The 21486-nt window shown below is 37.0% G+C and overlaps 1 protein-coding gene and 1 long non-coding RNA gene across 2 annotated transcripts in view; one reads left to right on the forward strand and one right to left on the reverse strand.

Moving 5' to 3' along the window:
• LOC121383902 (polycystic kidney disease protein 1-like 2) overlaps positions 1 to 21486 on the forward strand; it is a 188321-nt gene that overhangs the window by 113046 nt on the left and 53789 nt on the right. Inside the window, exon 14 of the mRNA XM_041514000.1 lies at positions 10428 to 10578. Coding sequence (XP_041369934.1) covers positions 10428 to 10578 — 151 coding nt within the window. The remainder of the gene's footprint in view (positions 1 to 10427; positions 10579 to 21486) is intronic.
• LOC121384665 lies at positions 4151 to 8216 on the reverse strand. Its single transcript, XR_005959418.1, has 3 exons — positions 8174 to 8216; positions 6300 to 6350; positions 4151 to 4268 (listed from the first exon to the last, which is right to left on the reverse strand). It is a non-coding gene; the product is annotated as an uncharacterized LOC121384665 (long non-coding RNA).

Here is a 21486-nt window from a genome sequence, read left to right on the forward strand (position 1 = left end):
TCTAGGCTGCATGAGCCTAAAGCATTTAGATCTTTTTTAAGCTATTTGTCATGTCCTGTTCCCATAGGCATACTGCTTGAACACATCTCAACCAGGTCTCTTTCATTTCTTCTGTCTAGGCACACGTGGAGGTGAACCGCTTGCAGTGCTGGATACTAGAGTTCGAAACCTGAGATGTAGTGTCTTCGCCCAGTCTACCAAAAAAACTTACTCAACATATTTGAGCACATATCTACATTTTTGTACGTTGTTCAATATACCAGTTTTCCCTATCTCACACACTGACCTAGGGCGGTATGTTGCCTATCTGTCGTTCAAGTTGAAATACAGATCTATAATAAATTACTTAACTGTAGTACGACTCCTTCATCTGGAATCTGGTCACCCCAATCCTTTGGACTGTCATTTCATAAACTCCATAATTAAAGGGGCGCACAGGATGTTGGGTGACACAGTGTGCCAAAAAGTGCCTATCACACTACAGATTCTGCTGGACATCTTTAGCCAGTTGAATTTCAAATGTACAAAAGATCTTGCATTTTGAGCAGCATGTGTAGTTGCCTTCTTCTCCTTTTTCCGCAAGTCTAATCTGTTGGTCCCTTCCCTTTTGGCCTTTGACCCAGCTAAGCATTTGAGCTGACATAATGTGCGGTTCACTATACAAGGAGCCATTCTAAAAGTACTTTGGTCAAAAACCATTCAGTACAGGGAAAGGGCCCTAATAATTCCCCTGCCTTTCATTCCCAATTCTCCCCTATGTCCCAGCACTGCACTTTGGCTGGCCATAAAGACAGTGCCTTGCCAATCCCTGCAGGCCCCAGTGTTTCAGTATAAAACTAGTGTAGGCACCATCCCCTTAACGCATAGGGTGTTTGTGTCTCATCTCAAGTGTTGCCTACAGGCATGTGGAGTTGATCCTGACAAGTACGCAGGGCATAGTTTTCGACGAGGTGGGGTTCCAGTGGATCTCATACAGACTCAAGGAGATTGGCGTAGTGATGCCTATAAAAATTACATTGATCCATCCCTGGGTGCACGGCAAAGGGTCGCGAGTTTATTGGGTCAAGCAGTGGGGAGGGTCAAATTCAGTTAGTGGTTACTGCCCCTTTTAGTGCCTATCCTTTATGTTTATATGTGTATAGTTAAGTTTTTAGTCTGTTATCTGCCAGGACAGCTACCTACATTGTAACCATCAGTGATAACTGTATATCTGCTATGTTTGTGTTTTGTTGTTTGTATTATCTGCAACTGCCCACACAGTTTTTGTTTTTGATTCTATGATAGTTGAACAATCCACTATAAGTTGTGCCTTGTAGTGAGAAAATCAGTCTGGTAACCTGTGGCGGAGGATAGCAGACTTACTGATGGTGACTTTCTCAAAAACTGTGGGAGACATATATTTGATGCATTTGCCAAGTGTGTGTAAGGTATCAATTATTGCCAGAAGTCCTTTGGTTCACCTACATCCTACACATATCCTATTTACCACAGGTTTGGGTTGTTTTGGAATACATGGTTATTAATTTGTGTTTTAAATTCATTGTGTGCATTCAATGAATGCAGGGAATGCATTTGCGTATTCCACTTTCAAAATAAAACCATGATTTTCTCCCAAACCTGTGAGTTTTGTTTTGTTTACTTATATATGTATGTACTGATGTTAATAAAATAAAGAGTAACCAAGAGTAAAATTGTTTGGGTTGGTTTGGTGGAAAATTTGTCAACAGTGTTTCATTTTAGTATTTACTTTGGACATGTTGCAACGTCTAGCGAAACACCGCCATGTTGAATTATCGCTTGATGATAACTTAAAATAATTTGAAAGTTTGAAAGTGTACCTGTTTTATTGGCAGTTTTATTAGTTACTATAACAGTACAGAACATCAACCAACAAATGGTTGACCTCAATACTGAAACCTCTGTAAACCGGATACCCCTCAAAACAGGACTTTTTCTTTGATCCCATGACTGTCCGGTTTTGAGGGGTTTCACTGTACTTTAAAAATTGATGGTGAACAATAAACTGCTGTTGAGAAATTATGTAGGTGAGCAATTGTCCTCAATGTCATTCACAGTCATTTTGAATTCAAGAAATTAGCGACATTGGTTTGTGATGAGGCGAGCAGTTTTTTGCTAGCGAGAGCAATTGCCTGCATCAAACCATATACACTGTGCTCTTATCATTTACAGGAAACAGAATTTGGGATTATCCTCTTTTGTGTTTGTAATAAATGGATAAAACTGATCTGGTTATATATTGTCAAAATAATTGATTATAGAACAGTCATTGAATTTCAGGATTATTGTTTTCGGTAATGAAAAAAAAAATGTAATCTAGATCTTTTTGGATTCCATTTTATACTTAAGATCCAAAATCTGGGATTCATGAAAGCAAAAAATCCAGTTGGAATCGCAGCTTTTAGTATGTTTACTGTGACTCAAAATTATAAATATTACGGGTGGTTTATTTTTATTTTTTGTTTAATATCATCTTTTTGAAAAATCTTTATTAATGGGGAAAAAAACACCCTAAAACAATAGTATCTTCTGGAGCCTTAAATATGGTAACATTATATAATCGTAAGGCAGAAATGACAAATATTTATATGATATTTGTGAGTCTGCTAGCTAGTGACAGATATTTGATACCTCATCCACCACTACAAACTTGAGATGCTACTAGAGCACATTGATTAATTAATTATTGTCTATTTGACGTTAATTCTAATATGTTCAGTTCAGTTCAGAGAAAACCCTCTAGATTGGGTTTTTTCAATATCAGTAAAAAATATTTTATATGACTTTTCGATAGACAGCACAGCACATACTACGGCTTTTGATATACCAGTTGTGGGACACTAGTTCAGATGGGGAAAATCTCATTGGCTTCTGGGTGGGACGTAGCCCAGTGGTACAGCACTCACTCAATGCGCGGTCGGTGTGGGATGAATCCCCGTCAGTGGGCCCATTGGTCTATTTCTCGTTCCAGCCAGTGCACCACCCTTACCGAAATGACTTATATTTTTCACTTATAAGTGAAGTATAAGTCGTTAATACTTTTCAAGTATAAGTGACTTGTAAGTAAACGATTAGGATTTTGTATGCAAATGAGGTATCACTTATACAAAGTATATGTGACATATAGGTGAAGTGTTAACCATATATATAAGTGAAGTGTAAGTCATTCGCTTATATTTAACAGAAGTATTAGATATATATAAGTGACTTATAAGTGAAGTATAAGTGATTCACTGATATTTAACAGAAACTGCTGTATAAGTAAAGTATAGGTGAAGTATAAGTGATTCACTGATATTTTACAAAAATGCTGTATAAGTGAAATATAAGTGAAGTATAAGTGATTCACTGATATTCACAAACATTGCTGTATAAGTGAAGTATAAGTGATTCACTGATATTTAACAGAAACTGCTGTATAAGTGAAATAGAAGTGAAGTATAAGTGATTCACTGATATTTACAAACATTGCTGTATAAGTGAAGTATAAGTGATTCACTGATATTTAACAGAAAATGCTGTATAAGTGAAATAGAAGTGAAGTATAAGTGATTCACTGATATTTACAAACATTGCTGTATAAGTGAAGTATAAGTGATTCACTGATATTTAAAATAAAAAAAGACTATAAGTGAAATATAAGTGAAGTATAAGTGATTCACTGATATTTCACAGAAACTGCTGTATAAGTATAGGTGAAGTATAAATGATTCACTGATATTTTACAAAAACGCTATATAAGTGAAGTATAAGTGAAATATAAGTGAATATCAAAGGCTGTGGTATGTTCTGTCCTGATCATATAAAAGATGACTTGCTGCTTTTGAAACATGTAGAGAGCTTCCTCTGAAGACTATGGGTCAGAATTAATTATCAATTTAATTTTTTACATCCAGTAGTTGGTGATGAACTAATCATTAAACAAATGAAAATAGGCAGCAATCTGTCCTTGGGGGCCAAATTTCAATATTCTCGGGCAATTGGTGTATTAATGCCACCGCTTACACACCCTATCTGTAAACTAGCTGTCCACAAAACATAAAAATTGAAGCACAATAGTCTTAACAAACAAAGTGATGTTTCATTCTGACTCACTAATATATCTGAACAGTATATGCAAACAAATATTTTATAAATACTATATATATTTATTTCCAACTGTTAGATTGGATTATCTCACATCCATTTTCCTCAGTTATGTCCTGTTCAGTGTCATCTTGATATATGTCATCCAACATTCAGATGGGATTCTGAAAAACAAATGTAGTCTGGATAGATCTGCTATGTAATTAGCTATTTTTTATTATTAATGTAAACATTTAGTTCTTTCTGTTAGTTTTAAAAAGACTACCCTAGAGAATCACAGCGTACCAAGTTTCAGGTGTGGGGAATCAAAATTTCAAGAGAAAACAAACTAATTTTCAGTTAAATTTTCAAGTTTACTTTTTTACCTGGTATCAATCAAATCTCAAGGATAAAACAGACTTTGAAATATTCAATGTTGACCTTTAATTTTAATTATGAAGAAATCAAAAAATAAAATACATGATATATATTTGAATCTAAAGAATCTGTACCAATTTTCAGGCCTACAAAATATAAACTATTACAAAAAGATAAAGGGTGTTGGACTGCGAGGGAAATAATGAAATTAAAAAACAAACAAACATACATTAGTTTGTACATGTCAACTACATGTAGAGGCACTGATTTTCCGTTTCAGATTTTTCCCTATTTTACGTTTCATAATGTTACAAATTCCGGGTTTTTTCCGTTTCAGTATTAAACAAATTCTGTGTTTGTTTCACACACACACACACACACACACACACACACACACACACACACACACACACCGCAATTAATTGCTGGTATAAAATAAATAAATATGCAATGAGGCAAAACATGTCAGTAGTTTGTATTTATTTTTGGTTTAAATTTAACCACGAATACGCCACGAGACAGACTTCGGACATTTTTGGTTTTCTTTACGATATGATCTGGAAAATAATTACAAATGATCACACTTCCCTTGTATAATTTATTTTGAACAAAGCCTGGCATACAATATGCAATTATGGCATTCCTTCGTGAGATCGGAAATATGGCAATGCCGCAAATGTTAAAAATTAATAAGCAAACATAACATAATATATCTTTCACTTGAGTAAATATCGGACAATTTTAGCTCACAATGTTCGGTTTTTCCCGTTAAATCGTCGGGAATAAGCGAAGAAAACACGACTGGTAAAACGTCTAGATACTCTACATTAAACATTTGACGTAACATACAAAGGTACTAGTGTCGTAGCGTAGCACAGGCAGATGTTGGTGTCCATAGTTTCTAGTTCGAAAAATAAATTTTAATTAATCAAATGCGCTAAAGTTAAATAATGTTTTGGAAAAAAATCGGGAATTTCGTTTCAGATAGGTATTTCCGCGATTCCGTGATCGCGGAAAATCAGTGCCTCTATACATGTACATCATAGAACTGCATGCAACTCCTTTCAAGCTATAGGGGTAAAGCGCTCGGTTGATGCACGGTTGACCCATGATCGATCCCTGTCGATGGACCCTTAGGGCTTTTCTTGTTCCATGACTGGTATATCGAAGGCTGTGGTATGTGCTATCCTGTCTGTGGGATAGTGCATATAAAAGATCCCTTGCTACTAATGGAAAATTGTAGCAGGTTTCTTCTCGCTTAATTAATGATTAATTAATCATCAGCTATTGGATGTCAAACATTTGGTAATTCGTAGTCAGTTACAGCTTTTCTAATGCAGCAAAGGGTCTTTTATATGCACTTTACCACAGACAGGAAAGCACATACCAGTCTTTGTCCAGTTGTGGTGCACTGGTTAGAACGAGAAAAAGTCCTGCATGCTTGTCAGTGACCATACATGTGATGTCAGATGCTGTTCAAATGTAAACTGGAAGTTACTTTTTTTATTATTAAAATGTTTAATTCAAGATGCTCACTCAAGAATATGGGCGGACAAGGAAGAATTGAAAAAAAGAAAGAAAATTCTAATGTTAAGGAAAGTGTAAAAGTTATTATCCTGAAACAGATGTTTTAAAAATTACCGGGTACCAACCAACCGTCATGCAGAGATTGCATTTCCTACTAACCTGATAACACATGTTAAAGTTAATTTCCAAGTGATCTGGTATAATAAAAATTTCTGAATAATTATGTATAATGGCTTATGACATTGAACGACCACCTCTTACACATCAAGTCATGCATCTTAAAACAAGATTATTGTTTGTTAAATACATACCAGTCACAAATATTTCCATAATATGATGACCAGAATGTGCTGACGATTTTTCTGAAGAAAAAAAAACAACATATATATATATATATATCTAACTTGTGTTTCTTGTAATCAAAATAAATGTCCATTTCATCCTCATGCAAACCAATCCATCCCCAAAGGTATGTCAATATCCTATCCAAGAATTTTCCTGTGTCAGTTTAAGAGTTTTATAGTTTTTTTCAAAAGAGAAGACAAGCGTTTTGAAAAGAAATTAACTGGCATGGGGCGAAAAGGCTTCATACCACACCCCAGTCAAAGTAATATGAAACAATTTTGATAATATAAATACAAAATGCAACCAAAGATGTGTTGTAAATATTTGGGGGCATCCATACCGACAGTTGGGGGTGAAGTGAACAGAGGAGTAAACGGGTAACACAAAATATAATGGTATAAATATTTTAATTTTATATATATTCTCAGCAAATAATAAGTATGCATCGATTGGCAATTGTTGCATGATTTCGTATGTATTTCATCTTGGTAAGTGGTATCCTGTTGTGGGATGGTGCATAGATAAAAATACATTGCTCCTAATTAATTTTTAGCATGTTCCCTCTCAAAAATTATATGTCAAAATTACCTGTTTGACATCCAATAGCCAATGATTAATAAATCAATGTGCTCTAGTGGTGTCTTTAAAGAAAACAAACTTACTTTTTGTATAGGCAAGGAATCCATGACCTTTTGCCCCCAGTTTGGCCTGTTCCCTCCATGTACCAGTTCGCCCCCAAATCCAAATTATTTGTTACTTTTAAACAGTTACTGTATTTTTCTTTAGAGGCATGTTAAACCGTGTGTGTGTGTGTTTGTGTTTCTTTTCTTAGAGGGGAGGGATTGTCGTCTTTCCACAATTTGGTTGGATCCTGAGTCAGTCCGGACACATTTGAATAGGGGGCGAATAGGTTAAGCATGCGAGGGCGAACTGACATCCGATTTGGGGGAGAAACGTCTGGTACCCTAAACAATTGAGGTTTATTGTAGCCCAAACCAAATTTTACTTTCAAATAATTAATTTTGTATGTACGAAAAAAAAATGAATGCATGACTTTGTGATCCCAAGCCTGATCACCAGAAAGGATTATGAAATATACACATTATGTTGCTTAAAATTATAAAACAAAATGTTTTATAAGCTTAAAAAAATTGACTGCCAAACAACCAATTACCTAAGCCAAAATAATTTTTATTACCTAACATAATATTAGGGGAGGGGGCGAACCCTCATAGTTGGGGGTGAACTGACTGGGGGTGAACTGGTTTGGGGACGAAACATGGTACCCAAAAACTATATATATTACTAAGTAAAATGAAAAATGACTGCTACTTGTGATACTTTAAATAAATTAAACAAATTAAAACTAAATTAATTTGTAAACAAAGACTGCTGACCTATCAGAGTACGTGAAACTGGTCATGTGACCTAAATCACTATCATTGTAAAAATCTGTACCCATCGGTGAAATAACAACACTTTTTCTGTAATAAATGCATCAATTTGGCATCTTAAAATATTTATTTTGCATTTAAATGTATTATTTATGATGTCAATGTGATATATGTGTATTTAAATTGCCCCCGAAAAATATGCCTTGATCGGCCATTTTGGAAATTTTCTATGTCATGACCCAATGTTGCATCATGTAGAACACATTGCATCATGTAGAACACGTTGCATCATGTAGAACACGTTGCATCATGTAGAACACGTTACATTCGTTCGATTGTCATCAAACATCACACAATATTAGAACAAATACAGTTAAATATGTCAACTTAGGCCTATATATTAAAGGTGTCTAGAATAAGTAAGAAAATAGTAAAATCATGTTTACCTTTTTTCCCTTCCAAACGTGACGAAAATAGTAGAACATCCGAAACTTGACCGAAGTTCTTCATTTTCCGCCATAGCCAAGTATTCGGTAATAAACTGTGATTGTTTCTACTCAATCAAAATGATCTCAAAACCAATTCATAGTGCAAAATACACAATGTTTTGTCATTATTTATTATTATTGGCAAACTGCAAATGGCGCGTTTTTTCCTGTTGTTATCTCTAAGCCAATCAAATCCCAGGTATGACTGTTCAGGAACCGACCAATTTAAAAAAATTGTGATGATCCCATCACGAAGAATTCGTCCCCCCCCCCCCCCCATTTTTTTTTTTTTTGTAGTTTCTATAAATGGATTTGTGAGGACCAGGGATGGGAGTGATACACCAGCTTACTTTATTTTTCTTCCTTGTGATTTAAAAAAAACCCTAACATTTTTATTATGTGTGTGAAAATTCATATTAAAAAAAAATCAATCTTAATAAATAATAGACCAAAAGTAATGATACCTGAAAGGAAGGGGGGGGGGGGGGAGGGGGCACAATCTGTTATAGTAATATCAATTCATTTTAATTTGGTTTTTGTGCCTATTGCCTAAAAAAAAAACAAGTGGTGGTGGGTGGGTGTGAGACGTACAGCATGAATACAGCATGGCTAGCTGGAACAACAGCACTGACAGCAACTGCCATATGTGTGTCTGTATTATTATAATAACAACAAATTAACAATAATTAAGATTTTTTTTAAAACAATTTTTATTGACTTTATTTTTTTAAAATTATTTATTTTATTATTTAATTGAAATTATAATTATATTATTATTTAGCAGCAATATATATATATATATATATATATATATATATATATATATATATATATATATATATATATATATATATATATATATATATATATATATATGAGATGTGAGTGGTAGCCTACCCTGTAATATTTAGTTTTTAGCCCCCCCCCACCCCCTAAAATAAATCCATACTGTGATGATAAACATTGTGATGGGGATCACCTCCTCTCCCCCCCCCCCCCCATCAGGTACTATATGGTTATATATGATTAAAACAGGATCATCTTGTAATTATCCCATACTACCTCCTCACTTTCAATAGACTCCCCCACCCCGATTTTTTTTTTTTTTTTTTTTAAATTATCATAAATACTATCTAAATCTGCTAAATGTATGTTTGGTTGATTAGCCACTGTTCCCAATGAATTTGATAAATCCTGTGAGAAGTTATGAATTTTTAAAAAATAACCATGAAAATGTTTTGGACTTAGTTTTTTCCCCGTTCATTTGGAACACATCATTTCCTTTGAAAAAGGACTATCTCCAAACTAATATTTCACTTATATTTCACTTGTAGAAAGAACCAAAAAAAAATCTAATTCCAGTTCACTTATACCACTGATAAACCACTTATAGGTGAAATATATGTGGAGTATCAGTAAAGTATCAATTAACAATTTTTTTCACTTATACATATACACACTGATACTTCACTTATACCAATATATAGGTAACTTATAAGTGGCGTATAAGTAAAGTATATTCCACTTATAAGTTTGTATAAGTTATTTCCGTAAGGGCATGACTGGTATATCAAAGGCCATGGTATGTACTACCCTGTCTGTGGGATGGTGCATATAAAAAATCCCGAGCTGCTAATCGAAAAGAGTAGCCCATGAAGTTGCGACAGCAGGTTTCGTCTTTCAATATGTGATCCTTAACCATATGTTTGACGCCATATAACCATACATAAAATGTGTTGAGTGCGTCATTAAATAAAACATTTCTTTCTTTCATTGGCTTTCACCATGTGTGATTTTTAATGACTCAATTGTCAGATGTAATGCCACTATACCAACTCCTCTCTCTCTCTCTCTCTCTCTCTCTCTCTCTCTCTCTCTCTCTCTCTCTGTCTCTGTCTCTGTCTCTGTCTCTCTCTCTCTCTTATTAATGAGTCCTCTCTTGTTTATTCTCTTTTTTGAGTAATTTCTTTGGCAGGCATGTGTGTAATAGAAATGACAAAAAGCTATATAATTTGGATCAATAAATGTAATTAAGTTTTTTACTGCAAGTTGTGATTACGATTTTACAACTGAGAAGTATCAATTTCCAAGCAAACTCAACAGATAATAAACACGATATAAATAGACATGAATGAAAGGGGGGGGGGGGGGCTTATTTTTCATATTCCACGTACATTCTCTATTACTGATTGATTTCTTCTTCTTTCTTCAGATGATGATTTTTAAGAAGAATCCATTTCAGTGGTCATCTACGGCAGATGAAGTGAATTTACCAGTGATGAAGATCTCAGTACAAAATGATGGAAAAAGCCTTAATCCATCAGATCTGTCTGTGCCAGCAGACATCTTCATATCAGTAAACTGTAGGAATTTGTTTTGTTTTTAAATTGGGTTGTGGGTTTTTCAACGAGAGGTTCTAAACAATGTACCCAATTTTAAAATTGGCTGCTAAAAAAAATGTTTAAATAACTGTTCCGTGAAACACAAGAAACAGATTTTTCCTGTTCCAACCAGTGCTTCACAACTGATATGTGTTGTCCTGTCTGGGAAACTGTTTTTGTACTGTCCGTAGTTGTGTGTATTTATTTTCTTTTCCAGATAATCTCTCAGCAGCTGATAATTTTATTTATTTATGTGCATTCATTCATTCATTCATTCATTCATTCATATATTATTATTATTATTATTATTATTATTATTATTATCATTATCATTAGTAGCGGATCCAGGGTTGTAAAGGAGTGGAAAGTTTCAGGAATTTTCAATGGGGATTTGGGGAATTTTGGGAAATTTTCAGTTTTACAATCAATCAATAAAATATTTACATGCTCCTATACCACGAAGGTTTCGAGCATGTCTATCCCAGGTTCGGCCACCGGATGACAGTAGTCCAACCTGGGACAGAACAATTACTGGGGCAATTTTTATATTTAAACAAACAGGGAAAAAGGACTTTACAATAAATAATTTTGTGCGTTATTTTCCCAAACAATATTTAATATACAGCAAACAACTAACAATTTGTAACGCAAATTTAGATTGGGCAGTCCTAAATATAAATATATTTTAAAATGTTTTTTAAATATATTAATTAGCCCTCAAAATAGGGGTGGCAGGTGACTAGGAGGTTAGGCTTCAGCCACAGGAGGTTTTTTTTAATAGGGGGATATGTTTTACTTAGGGGAACCCATCGTATTGGGGACTTCGGTGTGGCCGAAACCGGGGAAGGCTCGGGGGGGGGGGGGGGGGGGGGGGGGGGCAGTCCCCCGGACAAACCTAACACCCCTTACGGCCAAAACCGCCTACGCCTACTGCCCTAACCATCTTCCGGTGGAGTATCCCCCACCCACCCAGCACCCCCCCCCCCTGTCAACCCAACCGTCGTGCCCTCCAGTCTCGGTGCCCCCATCAAAAATTAGGCCCAAGGGCCAACGATTCTACCAGAAAAAAAAAAAAAAAAAAAAAAAATATTTAAACAGGGAAAGTTAAGCGTCTGGTGAGTCTGGCAATGTAAAAACGTATCCTGGCGATTCCAAGTCCAGGGTGCCTCTCTATAATCCTGGAGAAACAGAACGTTATGCCATTCATCAGACGCTGGCACCACTTTAATTTAGAAACCTAGCGCATACAAGTATGGTATAGAACCATGTTGCATACCCTAGGATAGGAGCAGCACACCGCCCTATTAAATTCCTATTTCCTGTTATAAAAAGAGGTTAAAAACATAAATAACTTATCATAAAAAACACATATTTAAAAGAGCAAGCTGGTAACCTATTTAATTTAAAAAATAAACACCAACCTAAAAATTGAAACGATTTATACAATATATTTGACCGGCGAGAAGGGGGGGTTGTTACTGCCAGATAACGCACCCCCAACTGTCAGCTCGGAGTAATAAAACATTCATCCATCACCAACCATACATAATAATATAGACATTATAAAAATAGTTATATATAAAAGTATATACAGTTTAAAATTCGGTACATGTTTAAAATAAAATGAAACGCCTACTCAAAAGCATGCCAGGCGCGACAAAGACACGGAGGATTCCGAGAAGTGGAGCCAAGGGGCGGTCAACGTCCTTCCAAATCCCTAAGGGAGAAGAGGCAACTAAAGTTTAAAGAGCAGTACTGACACGCCCAAGAGCAACCATTGGAAGGAAAAGAACAGCACCATACACGTCCAGAATGGCGGCAGGCGGCCGTCTTCGCACCAATCTTAACAATGACTTAGCAGCGGCCGCCCCCCACCCCTACCAGCGATAGGCACTGCCCAATCTATATTAAACATTTATATATATATTTTAGTTTGATAAACAAAAGGCGACCACTAACCTGTCGATTGTCATTTTATGTTCTTTAGATGGGTTTAATACATTAAATGCATTAAACTTTATATTGTTTACATTAAAGAAATTTACCAATTTACTTCTGAATTTAGTATATTTAGTACATTCAAGAAGATAGTGGTTAACACTATCAACAACTTTACAATTAACACAGTTGGGCGAATTAATTTTCTTAATTTTAAATCTGATATCGTTTAATCCCAAAGAGACACCCATACGTAATCTTGCAATAATTTTAGTTGCCTTGACATTAAATGAAACCGGTCCAGGGGTGGTTGCCCTTGGTTTAATATAAGAATGCCACACTCTGGCTCTGTGGTTCCATTCAGTCTGCCACAGGTTACCAAAGTGTGGGTCAGCTATTGAGTTTATTTCATTAAAGTTATGTTACACTGGTACACTGACTACTGGGTCCAGCAAACACCTTTTAGCCGTCGCATCGGCCAACTCATTACCAGTTATTCCAATATGAGCTGGGACCCATTCCATGGCTAGCTCAATTCCTTTATCCAACAATTTATTATACGATTTTACAAGGTAACGATTTTGTTATTAACATTAAATTATTTTTTTTCAAACCCAGTAGCTTAACTAACACCAGTCTAAAGCCTACGATTTATAAATGATATTCCAAAGGACCCTAGTAGGCCTAAGTGTATTATTTTAAATTATTGGTTTAAGCATGGAAATATACTTCTCATAAAATTTTATATGAATATAAAAAATCTTAGTTTTAATATTGAATAACAATGGTTTTATTTTTCACATCGAAATTTCCATGATTCTAAATATATCATTATGAAACATTACATTGGTGGATTTTATTTTTTACCTTCTAAAATGTTTAATAGACCCTTTAACGTCTTGCAAATTGACAATACTACCACAATAGTTGACAGTATAGAAGGCCAGCAAATTTTACCAGCTGTTTCTAATGCCTCGTGGACTTTCCGATGCATGGAAACATTTTTCCACTGCCAAAAAAGATGTTTGTCTGTGCAAATACTGTTCACGGTGTTATGTGAAAAATGCTACTAAACAATGGAAATACCTTGCAAATTGCACCAAGTTTAATAAAAAAATATGATGAAAACTGTTCCCAAGCAAGTACAAGTGAAATCCAGTATTGCTGCACCAGCACTTCCAACCATTGATTTGACGGTTTCACCTTGACCATCTACACTTAGCGTATGTCATCAGCTACTGTAGCATCTGTTTCATCCACAATAAGCTACCCATGTTCTCCAGCTGAAACAGGTGATGCGCCAGTTTCAAATCACTTCAAGGTACCACGTCTTCAGCAGTACCATCTTCGAAGGGAACATTCTTCTTTGATTCCACGGATGATAGCACAAGGCAGAAATTAGATGAAAGCTTGGCTTGAGCAATATATGCATCAGGATCACCACTTATGCTAACATATAATGTATATTGGAAAAAGGTTTTTCAATACAATTCGCCCAGCGTATCCCCCCCCCCCCCCCAACGCGATATGCATTATCTACTAATTTGTTGGAAGCCGAGTATGTCCGTGTTCATGATAAGGTAACTGAGACAATACAAAATGCTGATTGTCTAGCAGTGATCTCTGATGGATGGTCAAACATTCGAGGTGAAAGTATCATTAATTACGTCATCACCACACAACCAGTGCTCTTTAAAAGCATCGATACAAAAGATAAGTGACATACCAGTGAATAACATTGGAAAAAAAAAGGTCATCACAGACATTGGATGTAACAAAGTCTTTGCTGTCATTACAGATAATGCTGCAAATATGAAAGCTGCATGGGAAATTATTAATGAAGAATACCCTCACATTACACAAATTGGGTGTGCAGCTCATTGCCTCAGCCTACTTCTTGGAGATGTGATGAAGTTACAAACAATGCAAATGTTATTCAAGAAAGCCAAAAAGGTGGTGAAGTATGTCAGAGTGCGGCAGATTGTATCAGCTACTTTTAGTCAGAAGCAAATGGCCAAGAAGAAGAGCACCAGTCTTGAGCTTCCCAGCAAAACAAGATGGGGTGCAGTTGTCATAATGTATAACAGTCTTCTTGATGATAAAGAATCTTTGCAAGAGCTGGCTATAATGGAATTGGTTGAGATAGATGCTACTATCAGAAACATTCTCCTTGACAATGTGTTCTGGGCTTATATAGTGAGCAGCCTCAAAGTCTCTAACCCAATTGCATCCACAGGTTCCAGTGCGCCTTCAATCACAGAATTGGTTGCTGATGTACTGAAGACTTTGCTGCCAGACATGATGACAGAGACGATAGCTTCTATGGCCGCTGCCTCGTCAGTGGCGGTTTCCTACTCAACGTCCGGTCCGGGCCAGCCTGCTTCTGCAGTACCTGATGGATTGTCCAGCGGCTTCTTCCAAGCGGCCGTTGCGGGTTCCAGTGATCGGCCTTGAAGACTATTTCCAGTAAGAAGCGTTCCAAATGGACCGTGTCTTCCAGACAGACAGAAGAGTACAAGCGGACCAAGTCATTGAAATGAACTGAGTCTTCTAAGCGGACCGAAGTATCCAGGCGGATCGGGAAGACTGTTCTCACCGTTCTTCCGTGATCGATCGGAAGATTCTGGGTCACACCGTAGCCGGGTCCGTAGCCACAGTCGTTCCATAGGTCCAGTGGTTCATCCACACCGATCATCGGTTGATACGGCTTCCAAGGCTTCCATCAGTATTCGACGGGATCGTCCATGGTCCGTGTTCCGATAGCAGCCAGCACTTCAGACCATCTTGCTTGTGCTAGGGGCATGACGGACTTCCCATATATCTTTCCAGACGATGCGTTGGCGTCTTCGAAGCTGTGACCGTAACCGATCTCCACGATCTTCACGGGCACCATGGATTATCGTCGCCGTTTTTTGGCTGAATTGGCTTCCAGATTTTCTGAGGGTTTCAGATGGGACCGTCTACGGTTCGGTTCACCTGCAGCTTCCACTATTGACGATCACCTTGCCGGTGCGCAAATTATGAGAGCAGATGTGTCTCCGGCTGCTTGCATTATAGATACGGATTTGCGGACTACGCCTGTCTGGATGTTTCCAGATGTGGTCCATCCTGCGGTTTTGCTTTGTTGTGTACATCGCCTGTGGCTACTGTGGAACTTCAGCGGTTTCACCGGGTTAGCGTTCTTCATACTCTTCTTGTGACCAGTCTGAGTCGTCCTCGTTTCACCAGAGCCATGCATTGCAGTCGGTCTCTATGGCCTATCACGGGTCTCACGGACCGTCGTCACCGATCTTCAGGTGATGTTAGCTTTCAGGTTTTTGAGGGATCCCGACGCGACTTTTCATGGTTGCCTTATGAAGAATTTCCACATGATGATCCAGCCCCATCTGTGGTTGCAGATATGGTGTTCACAGTTCATATGACGTTGTGTGTTTGCCTTGCTGCTGTTATGAGATGTTACTGTTGCATGGAACCTTCAACGACAATTCTCACTCCGAGATTGCTACAGACATTCCGCCTGATGACAAACTGTTTTTACATGTGTTCTGGGTTGGTGCCGATGACAGAATGCATCGGTCCGCCTGTTGCTCGATGACTTTACCGAGATATTCGGCAGGTCGATCGCTACATCTGGTGGTGTTGCCAGTCAGTCGCTGCTTCTGCTGGCTCCGGAAGTTATCCAGTCACCATCACGTGTTTTTTTTTTTTTTTACCGCAACTGTTTTACTATGGTCCATTGCGGTTCACTGTTGTTTCGCCAGAATTGTCTGATGCTGAGAAGATTGTCTTTGCTGCTGCATAGCATCGGGTGGTGTGCCGATCATGGATACTAGCCGTTTGATGTTGCATTCCTTCACATCCATGGTTATCGGGAATATAGCATAATGTGTCGTTACGCCGTCGGTGATTCTTGACATCCCACATCACAGGTTACACCATCCGCAGCCTCGCTTATTCCGACTACACACTAAAGTCTTGAAGAAGAAAGGGTTTTCTTCCAAGACTTCTGTGGCAATTTTGACAGCTCATCGCTCTTCTACTACTGCTGCATATAATGTTTGATGGCTGTGCTTTCTCCGATTGTACATCTGGCAGAAACTGCAACCTCAGTCTATTCCGGTGCCTCGACTTGCAGACTTTATTTTTTATTTGTTTTTAAATATTTATTTTCCCCAGTCCATTCTGACCATGCCAAGGTTGGGGAGCCTTGAATTCATGGTCTTACATTAAAGTAATATAATTTATATACAAGTACATATATCTAATTTGTGGTATAATAATGTTATATAGTCATATATAACAATTTGATACATAAATGCATTTGTAATGTTTCTGTATAAATTAAAGATTGGTAAAAAACAAAACAAATTGCTATCATGCATTTAATGGAAAGGACTGGGAAATATAAGAGAAGAAGAAAGAAGATATAATGGTTAAAACACATAATAATAAATTGATAAATAAATAAATAAATAAGCAAACAAACAAACAAACAAAACAAATAAATAAATAAACAAATAATAAATAAATACATGGGGGAGGGGTAAATCTATACTAGCGCGAAATGAAAAAGACGTAGAATTCGAAACAAGCTATTGTTAGGAAATATGTTTCAGTCAAAGAGATTCAGCGATGGTGTTCATTGTTGATTAAAAATTTCGTAATTGCAATTCTTATATAAAATAAATCTTTCTATTTCAAACTTGTTTCGCAAAATGTTTTTAACTCCATTGATATTTAATATTGTTTTCTGTACTTTCATACAGTAGATATAATATTTAATGGTGATAATCAACCAATTTACAAAGTTACTATTTTCGTTGTTGATCATACCAAACATAACAATATCTTGACTAAAAATAATGTCAGTTCCTGTTTCAGTCAATATCCATTCTCGTATTGATTCCCGAATGTGGTTAACCTTGTTACAGTCAAAGAAAAGATGTTGTAACGTTTCACATGAAGCTTTGCAGAAGTCGCAAGCATTAGAATCCACATAATGCATCATATACAAAAATGTATTAGTAGTTAAGATTCTGTGTACTATTCTATACTGAAACCATGATAATGTTGTGTCTTTCACACATTGAAAAGGAATAACATAATACTTTTCCCATTTCTTTGTATCATACATGCAGTCTTGCAGACTTCATGATGTATTTTTGTACATCTTTGAAGCTCAAGGGGTCGACCATTGCAGGGTACGTGTCTGTGATTGCTACGGTTCATGATCCAACCACTACTACGAAGCTGTCTACCATCTTTGAGATACACAAGATGATCTGGTTTTGCGGTCCTTGACATCGGCACCATATGAACCTATAGAAGAGTCATCCCTGGAAGCATTAACACAGAAGACTGTCTTCTTGTTGGGTTTCGCTACAGCTGCACGGGTTTCCAAGATTCATGCCTTAGATGTGGACCTGATCCGGTTTCACCGTGACCAAAGTTCTCTTCCCTTGAGGCCAAGAATCAGCTGCCTGATTGAGCTTCTCGTTCCTACGTGGTACATGCCTTGTCATCCATTGTGGGTCCGGATGATGTGGAAGATTTATCTTTATGTCCGGTGAGAGCTTTGCATCATTCCATAGAGAGGACTCACTCGTTCCGTCAACGCCGTTCGAGGTTGTACCTCTCCTGTCACCAAAGTGTCCTGGAAGACATTACCAAGAATACGGTCTCTTCTAGGATCCAGTCTATGATCCTGTCTGCATACCAGAAGGAAGGTTTCCCTGGCCGCCACATTGTCCCTGCACTGTAACACATCCATTGAGCACATACTTTCTGGTTGTTCTGGCCGACGGACTCCATCTTCGATAGCTACTACTTGCACGATGTCTCCACCGAGGATGTTCCGGGCTTCCATCATCTGGGACCTGTGGTGGCTGCGCAGACTTTGGTGACTACTAGCTGTTCTCGTCGTTGCTGACCTGCTGTTGACTTAGACTGCACACTGACATGTCTATCGACTCAACAAGTGAGGACTTGCTAAGACTTCTGTTCTTTGCACCTTTCACATGTACTGGTGCTGGAACTTTTGTCTGGATAACATTTGCCTTGCACTGCTCTTGGCCAAATGTTTCCTAACTGAACTAACACTTCTTTGGTGTACTAGACAGAAAACATTCGGGGATTGGTTTAGTTTAGTGTTCTGACGGATGCACCCATACTATGTTGTTGCTTGTTTTTTTTACTAAAAACACTCCATAATACGTTGGGAGGTTACCTAATACCTGCATCCCTGGTAGTACGTCTTCCCACTCTGTCAGAACCAACTTGAGATGTGGCTTCACGGTTCCTGTTCCATGTGTTTCGGGGAGCCATATATGCCACTGCTGATGGATACCGCCTTTTCTGGTTGTTGTTACCTGCATCACCTGCATGGGTTTGTGACGGGCATCCCTAGGAGGAGGGATTACCATGGTTGGCCTCATTCTCCCACTTGTCAGACTCCATCTGGTCTTAGGGAGAGCACTAGTGCATCTTCGGATCTCATTACCCACCGCCATCTGTTGAATGCTGCACTTGTGAGGACAGGTAATGTGAAAAGAAATGGAGAAAATTTGGAGTGTTTTCTCTTTAATAGATACATTACCTGTCCTCACGGATTTATTCCTGCCTGAGCCTCCCCGCTTCCTGTTCTCCATTGATGCGCTCATGAAAAAAAAGGAGAAGTTGAAGTCACATGACCTGAACTACAGCGAGCATACAGTGAAGAATTTTAGGCCATCCCATTGGCTGTTGGGATGTTCGGACCAGACCACTCGCGTGGGGGGAGGTGCACTCCCAAGTTTTCTCCAATACATATATATATATATATATATATATATATATATATATATGTATATATATATATATATATGTATATATATATATATGTATATATGTATATGTATGTATGTATGTATGTATGTATGTATGTATGTATGTATGTATGTATATATATATATATATATATATATATATATATATATATATATATATGGTTATGGGTACCTTTCTGTCATAATCAAAATTTAACAATAATAAATCTGGTAATAATCCAAAGTTATCCAGTATGTCTTTCATTGAATGAAATCAGTACGGCTGTGAAATAAAGTGAATAATTTTATGTTGGTCACATCATTTCACTACTTGTGCATATTTATATACTGGCACACTTTGAAAACGCAATTTTGTATTAATGTAATACTAAAACAAATTATTTAATGTATATCTATGAATGTATTACTATAACATGCTGAGGTGTATTCCCGCATGTCAACGTGGGTTTCTGATTTACAACGAAGATATTGTCATGCAATTAACACAAAATGTGAAACTCAAAATTTGGTGTTCACAATACTTTGCACTGCAAACCACATACGTTGGATGCATAAAAGGCACAGATAGATTGTAGGATAAGTCAATGATCAGAGGGAGCGATCATTAGGAATGCAGATTGGTGGAATTTCGCAGCAATGGGAAGCTTGGAATTTTTAAGTGCACCCTTCAGCAATCTCAAGGTTGCATGAGCGATATAACCTGACTGGAAGTGTTTGTGACTGTCCTTGATCAGGCCAACTCCCGGTTACAACTCAGAAACAAGACAGACAGACAAGGAGAAACCATCAACGTAACTGCTTCATGTCAGCTGCAACAACTACCAGAAACATGATAGGACATCATGGGAGGAAAATAAATCCAATTACAGTAAATCGACGACTCAGAGCAATTGGAATGAGATGTCGCATACCATAATAATAATAATAATAATAAAATTATTTATTTTCAGAGGGTAAACACATTCAGTACAAGGTTACTGGTCTCCCATGAGGCCTTCTCTAATCTATACATGATATTGCACATATATACATTGAAAGAAACCACATCAACATACATGTAATATGTATAGCATGAGGAACAATAGCACATATTATGAATATATAAATAATATTTAAATCAATTTGTTAAGAAACTTGAATCAGTGATAACTCAGTACATCATAATTATTTTAACAAGCACATCACAATTAACAACAAAGGTATATCTTAAAATTTATTATTACTTGAATAGTGCTTAAAATAACTGGATTTGAATGAGGCGAGGGATTGAGAATATTTTATCTTTGAAGGTAGTGTGTTCTGCAGTTTAGCTCCCCTGCATGAAAAACTATGGTGATAAAATTCTGTTCTTGGTTTTAATTCATAAAGATGACTATGTCGAGTTGACTTTAGATTTAAGGAGTGAATTTCTGAAGTTGTTCGAAACATTGTTTCTAGATATGATGGAGATAGTTTGTTGAGGACTTTGTAGACAAACTGGCAGGTTCTAAAGTCAATTCTCTCTTTGATTTTAAGCCATTTGAGGGAGCTGATTATTTCTGCAGTGGATGTTTCTTTGCTTTTTTCAGTAATAAGTCGTGCAGCTTGATTTTGGGGGTTTTTGAAGTTTTTCTATAGAATTTTTTGAACAGGTTCCCCAAATTGTGGAGCAATAGTCTAAGTGTGGTAATATGTAAGACCTGTAGAATATTAATCTGGTCTTTTGGTCAAGATATTTTCTGTTTTTGTTCAAAAATGTATAACAAATAAGAAGATTTTTTAATAGCTGCATTTATGTGGTTAGCCCATGTCAGTGTTGGGTCAATGTGTACACCAAGACGTTTTTCAGAAGTGGAACATTGCACTGGTATGTGATCTACATATACAGTCAATGCTGCTGTGGTTTCTACAATCAAGGTCAGTTTTTTAGAAGAACCAATAAGCATGATTTTAGTTTTATTTTGATGGTTTCTCCTTATCTGTCTTGTCTCCGAGTTGTAACCGGAAGTTGGCCCGATCAAGGACGGTCATGTACACTTCGCCACCGTAGCATGTTATAGTAATACATTCATAGATATACATTAGATTTAGATATATTTTAGTCTCACATTAAAAAAAAAAAAGTGTTTTCAAAGTGTGTCAGTATATA

This window comes from Gigantopelta aegis, chromosome 10 (assembly GCF_016097555.1).
Source record: "Gigantopelta aegis isolate Gae_Host chromosome 10, Gae_host_genome, whole genome shotgun sequence".
Lineage (NCBI taxonomy): Eukaryota > Metazoa > Mollusca > Gastropoda > Neomphalida > Peltospiridae > Gigantopelta > Gigantopelta aegis.